This window comes from Toxorhynchites rutilus, chromosome 2, assembly GCF_029784135.1.
Source record: "Toxorhynchites rutilus septentrionalis strain SRP chromosome 2, ASM2978413v1, whole genome shotgun sequence".
Classification (NCBI taxonomy): Eukaryota; Metazoa; Arthropoda; class Insecta; order Diptera; family Culicidae; genus Toxorhynchites; species Toxorhynchites rutilus.
Genome location: NC_073745.1, coordinates 292,424,363 through 292,437,418, shown reverse-complemented (window position 1 = coordinate 292,437,418; position 13,056 = coordinate 292,424,363). Strand labels below are relative to the sequence as shown.

The 13,056-nt window shown below is 41.3% G+C and overlaps 1 protein-coding gene and 2 long non-coding RNA genes across 3 annotated transcripts; all 3 read right to left on the bottom strand.

Moving 5' to 3' along the window:
- Positions 1–1,910: 1,910 nt before the first annotated feature.
- Positions 1,911–2,540, bottom strand: LOC129764369 (uncharacterized). Its single transcript, XR_008741122.1, has 3 exons — positions 2,371–2,540; positions 2,169–2,295; positions 1,911–2,102 (listed from the first exon to the last, which is right to left on the bottom strand). It is a non-coding gene; the product is annotated as an uncharacterized LOC129764369 (long non-coding RNA).
- Positions 2,541–2,695: 155 nt separating this feature from the next.
- Positions 2,696–6,118, bottom strand: LOC129766961 (uncharacterized). The gene has a single exon (XM_055767558.1). It carries the CDS (start codon positions 6,116–6,118, stop codon positions 2,696–2,698), a length of 3,423 nt encoding a protein of 1,140 aa, XP_055623533.1.
- Positions 6,119–9,566: 3,448 nt separating this feature from the next.
- On the bottom strand, positions 9,567–10,187 carry LOC129764642 (uncharacterized). Its single transcript, XR_008741181.1, has 3 exons — positions 10,027–10,187; positions 9,825–9,951; positions 9,567–9,758 (listed from the first exon to the last, which is right to left on the bottom strand). It is a non-coding gene; the product is annotated as an uncharacterized LOC129764642 (long non-coding RNA).
- Between the last annotated feature and the right edge of the window lie 2,869 nt (positions 10,188–13,056).

Sequence of the window (13,056 nt, the reverse complement as noted above, 5' to 3'; positions counted from 1 at the left end):
TCTCAGGATTTACTTCGTTTTTTGTTCGAATAAGGATGTGTATTAATTCATCGATCCGTTTCTGTGAGTTTTCATGTGTGACGAGTTGGATATTTATTTGTTACGGGATAATCTACTGATTGACGACGATAAAAAAGATTCCGGGAAAAAATCCCAAAAAAAATAAGAGCAACGAGAATAACCGCAGAGAAAAATACGTAATGTCACAAGGCCTACTAGAAATATCCTCACGCGGAAAAAGCGTAATGTTTTCATTAAGCTAGCATTCCCAAGCAAAGCTGCGTAAAAAACCAAAATTTCTAGAAATGTGGGAATTTCTTCAGATCATGTTACAATAGTTTTGAATTGCAATTAATGATATAATTCAAAACAAATATTCCCTGTTGGGTCGGTGACTTCACTTGATTTCCTGAGGTTAGCCTCGAGCCGTGGTTCAAAAGTTTGGACTTGAGTCGGGACTTTATTCGCACCTTTTCCCGATTCATGTGCAATCACTGTTAGACGTGTTACTCTTTTGTATCAATTTTGTCGACAACAATATCTGCGTTTGTGACAATGGTTATCATGACATCAAACACGTTGTTTGGTCATGCGAGGTGTATCTTGTCGCCAAGTCGCCAAAAACTCCCTTCGGGCCCGAGCAAGACAGCCCGAAGTGTCGATGAGAGATGTGTTGGCTCGGTTAGACCTTGATTACATGTCCCAAATATACAGTCAATCCTAAAATTGAGTGTACACCTTAAATTTTTCCTCACAAATTAGCCTTGTGAGTAAAGGGCTGTCCACATACCACGTGAACAGGAAAAGCGTGATTTCAGACACCCCACTCCCCCTCCGTGGACAAGCGTGGACATTTTCTATACCCCTCCCTCTGTTGTCCACGTGGACATTTCTTTTCTTCTTGGAAACAAAATTCGGGGGAAAAAATTGTGTTGCGTATAAATTCTATTTTAAATTCGTTTTTATTTTCTATTCTCTGTTTTTACTTGATAAAAATGTTAGCTTCATTAGTAATAGCGGTTGGTACTCAATTTTTGGTGTATTACCTAACATTGCCCGTGAATTTATTTGTATCACTGTTTAGTTAGAAACATCACTAGTGAATCTAGTCACGGACATTTTATGTCATAAATCAACGTAAGCTGGTTGACCTTAGAGGCGAATGAACTGCAAATTTTAAAGCCTCTTAAAAACAAAGAAAGAAAGAAAAGCTGGTTGAGCTAGAGGCGAATGAACTGCAAAGTTTAAAGCCTCTTAAAAGACAAAGAAAGAAAGAAAGAAAGAAAGCTGGTTGAGCTGTTTCAGTTTTTAAGTTGGAATGTTCTTTGAGCTTCCGACTGAAATGGAGTATATAGTGTAGGATATCATAACATTTGTAAGACAGGCCATTTGAACTTTATTGTTTTGTTCGGGCGCTAAAAATTCCAAAAAACAAAAAATTCCGGTGATAATAAATATAGAACCATATGGAAAACTATCACTCCTTTCCAAAAATTTTGCATGAATTACAACCAGTTTCTAATCCATAACTCATTTTTAGTTCAATGTCCGTTCGAATAATGATACTGCTTGTTGGATTTATTCCAACGGGATTCCAAAATTATAATTCTCCGCAGCGGAAATGAATTAAATACACTTGATCCGTTTAGTCAAATGGAGAATATAATTTTCCTGTTGAATTACAGAGTTATGTTGGTATTAATGATATATATATAATAATAGTAATATAATATAATAATAATAGTAATAGTAAATGCACTACAATTCACATGAACCTAATGAAGCACAAAAATAGTGATTGTTGCAACATTGGTGATAATAACAGTATATAATTCATATTTACAATAATAATGATATTTCATTCATGGTAATAATAATTTCATGATGATAATTCATTCATTGTCCTCTGGGTAATTGTTTTTCTCTCTATGGACTTAATCCATTCATTCGATCAAATCATTCATTAAACTGGCCGTTTCTCATTCGATTTACTTCCTATGCGTTGTTTGTTTCTCAATGATAATTATGTTACTCACGTTTAATTCCCCTTCGATATTTCTCGTGTTCAGTTCTAGGGCACTATGATTTTAGTGATTTTAGTCCTAAACAAAAAAATGTAATTTAGTTTAGATATGTATGTTTATAATTACTCCACGTTATTTTCTCACCGGTTCTCCTTAAATTTGGGCTTAAAAGTAATTCCTGTTTAACCTTAGAACACAGATTCGCGACCATTTACTGCGTAAACTGATAGGTCGAATTTCACTGTGTCTACGTATAGAAATTGATTCGCAGCTGAACAAGGAATAAGGTTAAAAAACATGCGCCTAAAAGCAATTCGATATTGCTGTGAAATTTCTCGCTATTTACCTCTTATATCGCGAAAGATAACTGGCCACAAACTTTGGTGGAATGCAACCACTCACACGCGAATGCTCACAACTTGATTAAATCGAGTATTAAACAGTTTGGATCGTTCTTATTATCTTATAATGGAAACCGTACAAAATGTGGGAGCTTATCTAGTCTTATGTTTATGTTCTGTCTTTTTTTTTTTACTCACCAGCAGTGACAGAACGACTAACCTGTTACTTCGATGCTGTCGGCTGTCAAGATCGGTTCAGGTGAAAGGTGGGCGCGCTGGCCTAATGGGTAGGCCAACACTCCCCCCAAGGTACGCCAACTTCCGGTTGGCTTACGACTCGACGCGCTGAACATCTAGCACCGCCAGCTTGGCGGCCGGGCGCTCGTAGATTCCAGCGGCTGTCTGTACGGTTGCAGACCGTACCTGTCCGTCTCGTCCGAGGATTGTATTGATGACTCTTCCTTTGGGCCAGCAATTTCGGGGCATCTTGGGATCAACGATGACTACGATATCTCCACTGGTGATAGGTTTCACTGCATGGAACCATTTGGTTCGACGGGTGACTTCGGGCAAATAATCCGTAAGCCATCGCTTCCAAAACAGATTTGCCAGGACCTGGGAAGTGCACCAGTTCTGCTTCAAGGTGAGCCCAGAGTTGTTAATCGTGACGAGCGGTTTGTTTCCGTTGGACGATCCCAATAGGAAGTGGTTCGGTGTGAGAGCGGGAGCAGAGTCTTCGTCTGACGGCACGTGCGTAAGCGGACGGGAATTAACCACGTTTTCAATTTCGATTAGTGTGTTACGCAGTACTTCATCAGATGGCTTTTTCGTTGTGCAGACGGCCATTAAGTTGTTCTTTACTGTACGAATAAGTCGCTCCCAGCTTCCGCCCATGTGTGGCGCCAATGGTGGATTAAACAACCACTCAGTCTTGGTATTGGTAAACTCTTTCATAATAACGTTATGATCGATCGTTTCTCTCATCTTCTTCAGTTCTCGCTCGGCCCCGACGAAATTAGTTCCCCGAGCGCTGTAGAATTTACAGGGTTGCCCGCGCCTAGCGATGAAATTGTGGATTGCCATGATACAAGAACTAGTAGTCATTGAGTGTACTACTTCGATATGTATCGCTCGAACGGTCAAGCAGGTCGCTAGCATTCCCCAACGTTTCTCGACTCTCCTTCCAACGACTACTTCGATTGGGCCGAAGTAGTATATTCCTGTGTGCGTGAACGGGCGTGAGAATGCTGCCAGGCGTCCAGGAGGTAGATCTGCCATGAGTGGAGGGTTTGGTGCGGCATGTTCAACCTTGCATCTCTGGCAATCTCTGCATACTTGTTGAAAGCGCGAGCGTAGATGCTTGATTTGATATCTCTGTCGCAGTTCGTTTATCACCGTTTCGTGGTTTTGGTGATGATATTCGTTGTGGTAGTGCGAAATTATAAGGGTAGTGATATGGTGCTTGCTTGGTAGAATGATGGGTTTCTTCGCATCTTCAGTTGCATATTGACAGGCTGCGATACGAGTTCTCATTCGTAGAATGCCACATTCGTCCAGCCATGGTGTCAGCTTGTAGAGTGAGCTTGATTTCCGAAGGGTCGTTGTTGAGCCGTCTTCCTTCTGCCTTGAACTCAGGAAAACGGAGACTTCCTCGGGGTAACCTTCTTGTTGCGCGAGACGAATCAAATAAGCTTCAGCAGCGCAGAGTTCATTTCCGACGAGTGGTCCTGTGATGATTGGATGTTTCCGTTGCTTGGATCGCAAATTTTTTATGAACCGTAACACACGTGCTACAACATTTCTCAACCGAACCCAACTAGAATAGTCAGCGATGAGGACAATCGGTTCATAGAGAGCGTAGTGGAGGGAAAGGCTTGCTACGAGTTCAACATCTGTGGATTTGTTCCGGATTCCTAACTGTGGCCACTTGTCTTCGGTTGTCCATAGGAAATCTGGTCCATTGAACCACCTGCTGTCGGGAGATAAATCAGGTTGTTTGTCCCACTTGGTGCCATCGTCGGCAACGTTTAGTTTGCTTGGTACGTATCGCCATTCCTGTGCTTCCGTAGTCTCTAGGATCTCCGTTATCCTGAACCCGACAAATTGAGTATATCGACGATGATCGGAGTTAATCCAACATAAAACATCTCTCGAATCTGACCAGTAAAACTTCCTAGAGATTCGTATCCCAAGTTTGTTGATAACTGTTCGACTGAGCCGTGTCCCTATCAACGCTGCTTGTAGTTCCAGTCGAGGAATCGATGTGAGTTTCAGCGGTGCGACTTTGGTTTTAGAGGTGATAAGTGAACAATGAATTATACTATTCTTGGCAAGGCGAAGAAAACATGCAGCTGCCATTCCATTTTTCCCTGCATCTACGAAAGTATGCAGTTGTATTTCGTCCGCTTTGGTGAATGGATATCTGACACTGTAGGACCGGGCGATGTGAACGTTTTCGACATTGGGCAAGACTTTCAGCCAGGTGAGCCAATCCGTGAATGCAACGTCGTTTATTTCTTCGTCCCATTCAATACCGGATCTCCAGATATCTTGCAACAAGGTTTTCAAGTACGCTAGAAAGTGAGCAATCAGTCCAAGTGGATCGAATATAGACATGAGAATCCGTAGAACCTCGCGCTTTGTAGGTCGTCGTTGACCATTTAACAGAGCTCCGTCAAAACGAGTCCAACCGATTTTGTACGTGAATGCGTCAGACGTTGTATTCCACCACATACCTAGGACCTTCTCTGTAGACAGTTCTGATGATAGGTCAAGACATTTCTCCTCCATGTTTACTTCTTGTAGTGCTGACGTTACCCGTCTGGAGTTGCTGATCCAGTTTCGAATCTCGAACCCGCTTTGTGCATGCACGTGCCTAACATCCTTCGCTATCTGTATGGCTTCGTCCTCAGAAGCGACACTGATTAACAGGTCATCGACGTAGTGTGATTTCGTGATGGCCTCGTATGCCGCCGGGTATTCACTCTTGAACCGTTCTGCATTTATGTTCTTCACGTATTGAGCGCTACTCGGAGAACAGCATGCCCCAAATGTCATTACTTTCATTTTGTATACTGCTAGATTCCCCTGTTCATCCGTCCAAAAGAAGCATTGGTATCGTTGGTCTTCTTCACGTATCAACACTTGATGAAACATTTCGCGGATGTCTGCAGTTACTGCAACAGGATGAATGCGAAAACGGAGTAGAATTTCGAACAGAGAGGAGAGCAAATCGGGCCCCTTTAGTAGAACGGAATTCAGTGACTTCCCATGAACTTTTGCAGCTGCGTCCCACACTATTCTCACTTTTTCGGGTTTGTTTGGAGTGGTGACTGGGAATACTGGCAGGAACCAGGTGTCGCTGCAATGTTGTTTGACTTCATCGTTGGATAACTTGTGGATATAACCTTTTGTAGTATAGTCTGAAATTTTCTTCTGTAGAACTTCCGCCAGCCGTTGATCTTTCGCCATGCGTTTCTCCAGAGATCGATGCCGACGTAGCGCCATTTCTCGGCTATCAGGTAGACGGAAATCATCGTATCGAAAAAGTAAGCCTGTTTCATACCGTTCGCCGTTAAAACGCGTACGGGACTCTAAGAGAGACCTAGCTCGCTCATCTTCAAACGATAGGAGTAACTTAGCTGGCTTACAAACTCCAATGCTGTCGATGGAAAAATACTCCTTCACAGCTCGATGTAGATCTTCGTCAGATTCATCATTGTCCGAATGTACATGAAACGTATAATGAAACATATTAGGAGTCTCCCCATTAGACTGTCCACCCTAGTCGTGTCTTCATCGCGATCGGTTGACCCAGTTTTCCTTCGCGGCTCTTTAGAGAAAGTCCCAGCTGTGCATGCTTCATCCCAATTAGGATGCGTGGACGAGCGTCTTGGTATGACTCGATCGGCAGTCCTTTCAGGTGAGGATACAGACGCACAAGTTCATCAAGGTTCAAGGTTTGACGTGGTAGCATCAACTGGCTCACCGTTCGCACATCCTCTAAGGAAAACTTTCTGGCTTCGTGATGTCGTGCAGCAACGTGAAGCTTGACGATACTGGAATTCTTCTCATGACGTTGTGTTCCTCCAGTCCAGCGCAGACAAAGTGGACTAGTGGTTCCATCTAGCTTCAGTTCGTCAGCAAGCTCTTGATCCAGGAGCGTCAGTGCGGAGCCTTCGTCCAAAAAGGCATAAGTATGTACCTCCTTCCCAGGACCTGACAACACTACCGGGAGATACCGGAATAACACAGAGCTTGATGTAGTCTGATGTGTGTTGCAGCTATGTCTAGAAGTACTAGCTTGGAGTGATTCTTGGTTCCCGGTCGATGTTTGGGTCTTTTGGTCGTTGTGTAGCAGTTCGTGATGTCGGTATGTGCACCCATCTTTGCCGCATGGTTTGGCTTTGCAATTTCCTTTGTGTTGGCGAAGGCACGTGCGGCAAAGTCCAAACTCCCTGACTATCGCCCATCTGGAATCTCTGGAGAACTCTAGAAAGCGCTTGCACTTGTCCGGAGATTTGCAGTTTCCTTTGCACACTCGACAAGTCTCCTTATTTGGTGCTGATGTGGAAAGTACTACCGTGTTCGGGGACGTATGAGAACTCATGTCATGTGGAGTCTCAGAGTGCGTATTGAGATAACTGTCTCCTTTCTTGTTCCGCCGAGTATCGTTGCGGCTGGGTTTTGTTTCCAACGATACAGTGGGAAACGTTACGGAGCTTGCTGCTTCTGCAAGGGTAAACACCCATTCACTGAAGGTCACCAGGTTGACCGTGAGAAACGTCTTCCGATGTTGAGCCCAGTTAAGCTTGAGCGATGGTGGTAGTTTACTGACTAATTGATGTAACAAAGCAACGTTGTACATATATTCCTCCAAACCACATGATTCGACTGTCGCACAAAAGTTCTGCACGCTCACTGCGAAATCTACTAGGGTTTCCAGTCGGTCCTCACGAATCGCCGGTAACGAACTTATCTTCCCAATCAGCGAGTGAACGATGACTTCTGGTTGACCGTACAACATTCTCAGTGTGTCCATAACTCCTTGAACGTTTCCGGGATGCATTAGTCTGCATTTAACAGCCTCATAGGCTTTCCCCTTCAAACTTCTTTGCAGCCGAACTAGATTCTCTTCTTCCGTGAATCCACACATAGCTGTCGTGCTATTAAACATGGATAAGAAGATCGGCCATTCTTCCGGATTGCCGGAAAATGTAGGCAAGTCCTTCGAAACTGCCTGCCGTGCTGCAATCTGAGAGCGTGATAACTGAAACTGGTTGTAGTCTTCTTCAACAATCATAGAGTTCTCTGGCAATCTCTGAACGTTTGTAGCATTTGGAGTGCCAATAGTAGGCCCACTGGGGTGAGCCATCTCGGGTTGAACTCGCGTCGACTGAGGTAGAGTATTTGGACTAAACTGACCTGACTGTCTACGCACTGAATCTCGGTTATGGTTATCTGATTCAAGATTCTCCTGAAGGATGTTAGATTGTAACGCAAGAATTTGTCTGGAAGGCTTTTGACTTTCAGATTGAATAGTGTTTGTTAATGGTTGTTCACGCAAGCGTTTTTCTAGTAGTAACTGTCGTTCCCATAGTTGGTTGATGCGGTCTTCGTCCTGTTGTAACCGTTGCCTTCGTTCATGCAGAAGTTTTTCTTGATACAGTTGTTCTTCACGTTGCAGCTGTTGATGTCGTCGGAATTCTTCTTCATTCTGCAACTGTTTTTGCCGTTGCTGCTGGAGCTGCTCTTGTTGCAGTTGTTGCTGTCGTTGCTGCTGTTCTAATAGAACTTCTTGCTGCTGAATCGGTTTCTGCTGCGTTTGTTCTTTTAGATTGTCCACTTGTTGAGCTTGCTGCTGAGTAGCAGGATCAGATGAACGTTTATCGGTTTCCAATTGTGCCTGACTGGAAGACTCAACCCATTCCTCTACTCGACTTCTTGAAACGATAGAACCGGAACACCGACTCGACCCTTTTTCTTCAGCCAAGTTTTCCAGAATTTTATATTTTTTATCTAGAAACTCCTTGTGCTTTTCTGCCTTCGCCAGAGTAGCCACTCGTTGGCGTTCTTCTTCTTCAAGCTGTTGCTTCTCCTCGAAATTCCTTTCTTCCTGCAACTTCAAGAGTTCTAATTTAGCACGATTACGGGCGGATCTCTTCGACGATGAACATGACAATTCCGAAAAGGCCCTTTCTAGCTCGATTGTAGGAACTCCTTCAACTGACGGTGCGAAAACTATTTCTTTCTGTTGTTCATTGCGTAAACTCGATTGATGAATTTCTTTCGGCTTCTTCAACAGCACTGAATCGGACTGTTTCGACGACGACATTGGTTCTGACTTCTTTTTAGGTGGACATGTCTCTGTAGGTGGACAACTTTCCATCGGCTTGGAGGACTTTGATGGCTCAGAGTGAATCGATGCTTTGTCATGCGATGAACAAGTAGGTACTGCTGTTGTGGCTTTCTGAACAGAAGACGTACGTTTGGATTTTGCCTCCTTCTTGGCATCCTTCGATGTTGGTTGTATGTTTGAAGTTGACGTAGTTCGCTGGAACCCTTTTGCGGTCATGCAGTTGGTACATCTCCAGCTCTGGTTGGCAACTTCATCTGTTACTCCCACACAATCGTAATGATGCCATCCGTTGCATTGATCACATTGCACCATTTCTTCGGTATCAGGACCTCCACAAGACTTACATGCGTATCCATCGGCTGTTTTCTCCATTTCATCCGTCACTACCATCTTATCGCTACCATCATTCTTCGAATATGCGCCCTTGCTACCATCGGACTTAGAACCACGGTTTGATATGCTCACGAATCAATTAATTTCGTTTTTAAACGAAAATTATATAATGTTGGATTTATTCCAACGGGATTCCAAAATTATAATTCTCCGCAGCGGAAATGAATTAAATACACTTGATCCGTTTAGTCAAATGGAGAATATAATTTTCCTGTTGAATTACAGAGTTATGTTGGTATTAATGATATATATATAATAATAGTAATATAATATAATAATAATAGTAATAGTAAATGCACTACAATTCACATGAACCTAATGAAGCACAAAAATAGTGATTGTTGCAACATTGGTGATAATAACAGTATATAATTCATATTTACAATAATAATGATATTTCATTCATGGTAATAATAATTTCATGATGATAATTCATTCATTGTCCTCTGGGTAATTGTTTTTCTCTCTATGGACTTAATCCATTCATTCGATCAAATCATTCATTAAACTGGCCGTTTCTCATTCGATTTACTTCCTATGCGTTGTTTGTTTCTCAATGATAATTATGTTACTCACGTTTAATTCCCCTTCGATATTTCTCGTGTTCAGTTCTAGGGCACTATGATTTTAGTGATTTTAGTCCTAAACAAAAAAATGTAATTTAGTTTAGATATGTATGTTTATAATTACTCCACGTTATTTTCTCACCGGTTCTCCTTAAATTTGGGCTTAAAAGTAATTCCTGTTTAACCTTAGAACACAGATTCGCGACCATTTACTGCGTAAACTGATAGGTCGAATTTCACTGTGTCTACGTATAGAAATTGATTCGCAGCTGAACAAGGAATAAGGTTAAAAAACATGCGCCTAAAAGCAATTCGATATTGCTGTGAAATTTCTCGCTATTTACCTCTTATATCGCGAAAGATAACTGGCCACAAACTTTGGTGGAATGCAACCACTCACACGCGAATGCTCACAACTTGATTAAATCGAGTATTAAACAGTTTGGATCGTTCTTATTATCTTATAATGGAAACCGTACAAAATGTGGGAGCTTATCTAGTCTTATGTTTATGTTCTGTCTTTTTTTTTTACTCACCAGCAGTGACAGAACGACTAACCTGTTACTTCGATGCTGTCGGCTGTCAAGATCGGTTCAGGTGAAAGGTGGGCGCGCTGGCCTAATGGGTAGGCCAACACTGCTTTTTAGCTACATCTGCTCTTCATAAGATTATTCATCACAAGTTCTCGAATGGGGTTTGATCTGGGAACTCCCTAGTCTCTGTAGACCGTCCGGATTTCGTTAACTGGTGGCCAATTACCCATTAACCGCGTTGGTTTTGACACAACAACAGCAACAAATGATTCCGAAATACTTCGTTCTACTCCTGACTTTTCTGTCTGGTTCTATAGTTATAAAGCACTGGCGGTTTTGTTTTTTTTAATGTTTCGCGCCTGAATAGAACAATTAAATTCAAATAGCCAATCTTATGAACGCAGTTTTGGGGATAGCTGATTATGGTTCATACCGCTTGCCTCAAAGATACACTCCAAAATGCATTCTCAGAATACACATTACAGCAAAGAAGTTCTATATGAAAAATATAGATGTTCAGCACTATCAGATAGCTTTTTTGTCGATAAATACGAATGAATTTATTGAAAATGCGTAATGCAGAAATTTCCATATATTGTTGAACACAGATGTGAACAGTTTTTTTTTTGACGTAGAACTACGTCTTTCAGGAAGGGTGCCAATTCAGAAAACAGGTCACGTTTTTATGAAATAAAGTTAACGTTAACAACTATTTTCACTGTGAACGAATTTTGATGATTTATATACCAATCGAATCGGAAATCGGATTTTTTTGATATGCTATACATTACAATTCGCTAATCTATAAACGGTTTAAATTCAAGAAAACTGGAAGTACTTCCTTTTTTCCCTTACATTTGTTTCGCCGATTTGTGTGTTAACCCTAGCCGTATTTCGAATGCTTATAACTCGAACATTTCTTAACAGATCGGAAAGATATTTGCATCAATTTATAGGAAATATTTCTACGCGTCTATCAAAATTAATAAAATGTTATTTTTCATGAGATGAACAATTGAATAACTGTAAAATGTCAAGCGTTATCTGAACGCCCTAACTAAGTTTTATTTGGCCCGATTTACGGTTTCCTCAAAACAGACTTCAAAATTAATGTGCCTGGGAGAATTCGTTTTGTCAAAACATGCAAGTCGGGGGTATTTATTTCCCACTGAGCTGTGTTTCCCTAACACGGACTTCAAAATTAATGTGTCTGGGAGAATCTGCTTTGCAAATATGTGCAAGTCAGGGGTATTTTTTGGCGTTGAGTACTTTTGTACTCGCTTGTCGTTGTGCAGACCGGAATATGTTTCCCTAAACCGTACTTTTAAACTGAGAAGCCTGGGAAAACCATCATTCCAGATACTAGAGTTGAATGAACTTTCGCGGTTCGAGAACTAGGTAAACATGAGATGTGTAATAATTTCAGAGGGAAATGTAAAATACAATGATCGTTTGACAATTCTTCCGTTCAAATATTTTGGTAGTCCTAGGCATCATATCAAACGTAAAAGGACGTTCATCAAGTTTATTTGTATCGAAGAACATAATCTATCACAAAAATGTCGATGCATTCAAAAATAATAATCGAAGTGATAAACAAGTGGATTGCATAATATAATTGAGTAGTTCTTCGTCGAAAATATGCGGTCGTGTCCTAGATACAACCCCTTATAATTTTTTACTCTCCCTTTTGTGGTGATCGGAATGTGTTCCCGAACACATAACGGACACACAATCAAGACGTCTCATTTCTATTCAGGACCACCAAGTTCAAAAGAGTTGAATTTCATGTGTATCCCTATACAAATAATCTCATATTTATGCGTTATGCGTCCATCGTCAGTATGCCATTAGTTCACTAGGTTACCTTTCCACCGCTTACAAGTTTAATCATCATATTGAGATGATTAATATCAGCTGCATATTTTAATTTATTGCTTGGATTCAGAGATGTATTCGTTGATCTAGAGGTTGTTAGATCATAGCATCTTGATAAGTCTTCCAGGAAAACTGCAGTCGTTTTAAGTTTAGCATTCGCTGACTGATCAGCAATTATATACATAGCTGCCGCCATTGTATGGTTACAATATTTGGTCGAATTGCTGATCTTCATCTTATCAATATTTGAAATTTTAAATAATTCAAAGTCAATTTCCTCATACTTCAACCGATGAACCATTTTTGTTGCCTGGTCGGCCTCTCCTGTAACTAAAATATGCAAATGTTCCCTCGATACAATATCGGAGAAAAGATTTTTAAACTCAGTATTCCAAGAAGGAATGGTTTTTAAAAGATCTACAGGATTCGGGATAAATTCAAAAAAAACTATCTTTATCAACAGGATGTACTGTAGTCCAGTCGTTCAGTGCTCCGCAGTCAGACGAAACGAAGCAAACTTTCAGGCCGATTGGTTCAACATTGATAATTATCCTGTGTACAGGATTCTTCATGAGGCTGCCTGGATTCTAATTCCCTATAAATTCATACGAGATCACTTGTTTCCATTCTGAATATAATCCGACGATTATCAAAAAACAAAACCATGCGTCGCAAGATTATCATTAGGTGGCATTGAAGTGATTCCAAAATGCTTTTTCAAAATATCCATTCAACGTGTCCACGTGGATATTGTCTATACCCCTTCCCCCCTCACCGTGGACATTTCCGTAACCACTAAGAAAATGGTATTGCAGAGCTCGGAACACTGCTACGGCTGCCTCTGCTGTCAAAAGTAGTAAACGGAAAAGTATTACATTCAATCAAAATGCCTCGGCCAACGGAGAGAAAGATTAAGGCTCTCCAACGTGAATATGTGTAAACAATACGATCAACGAAGGAAAA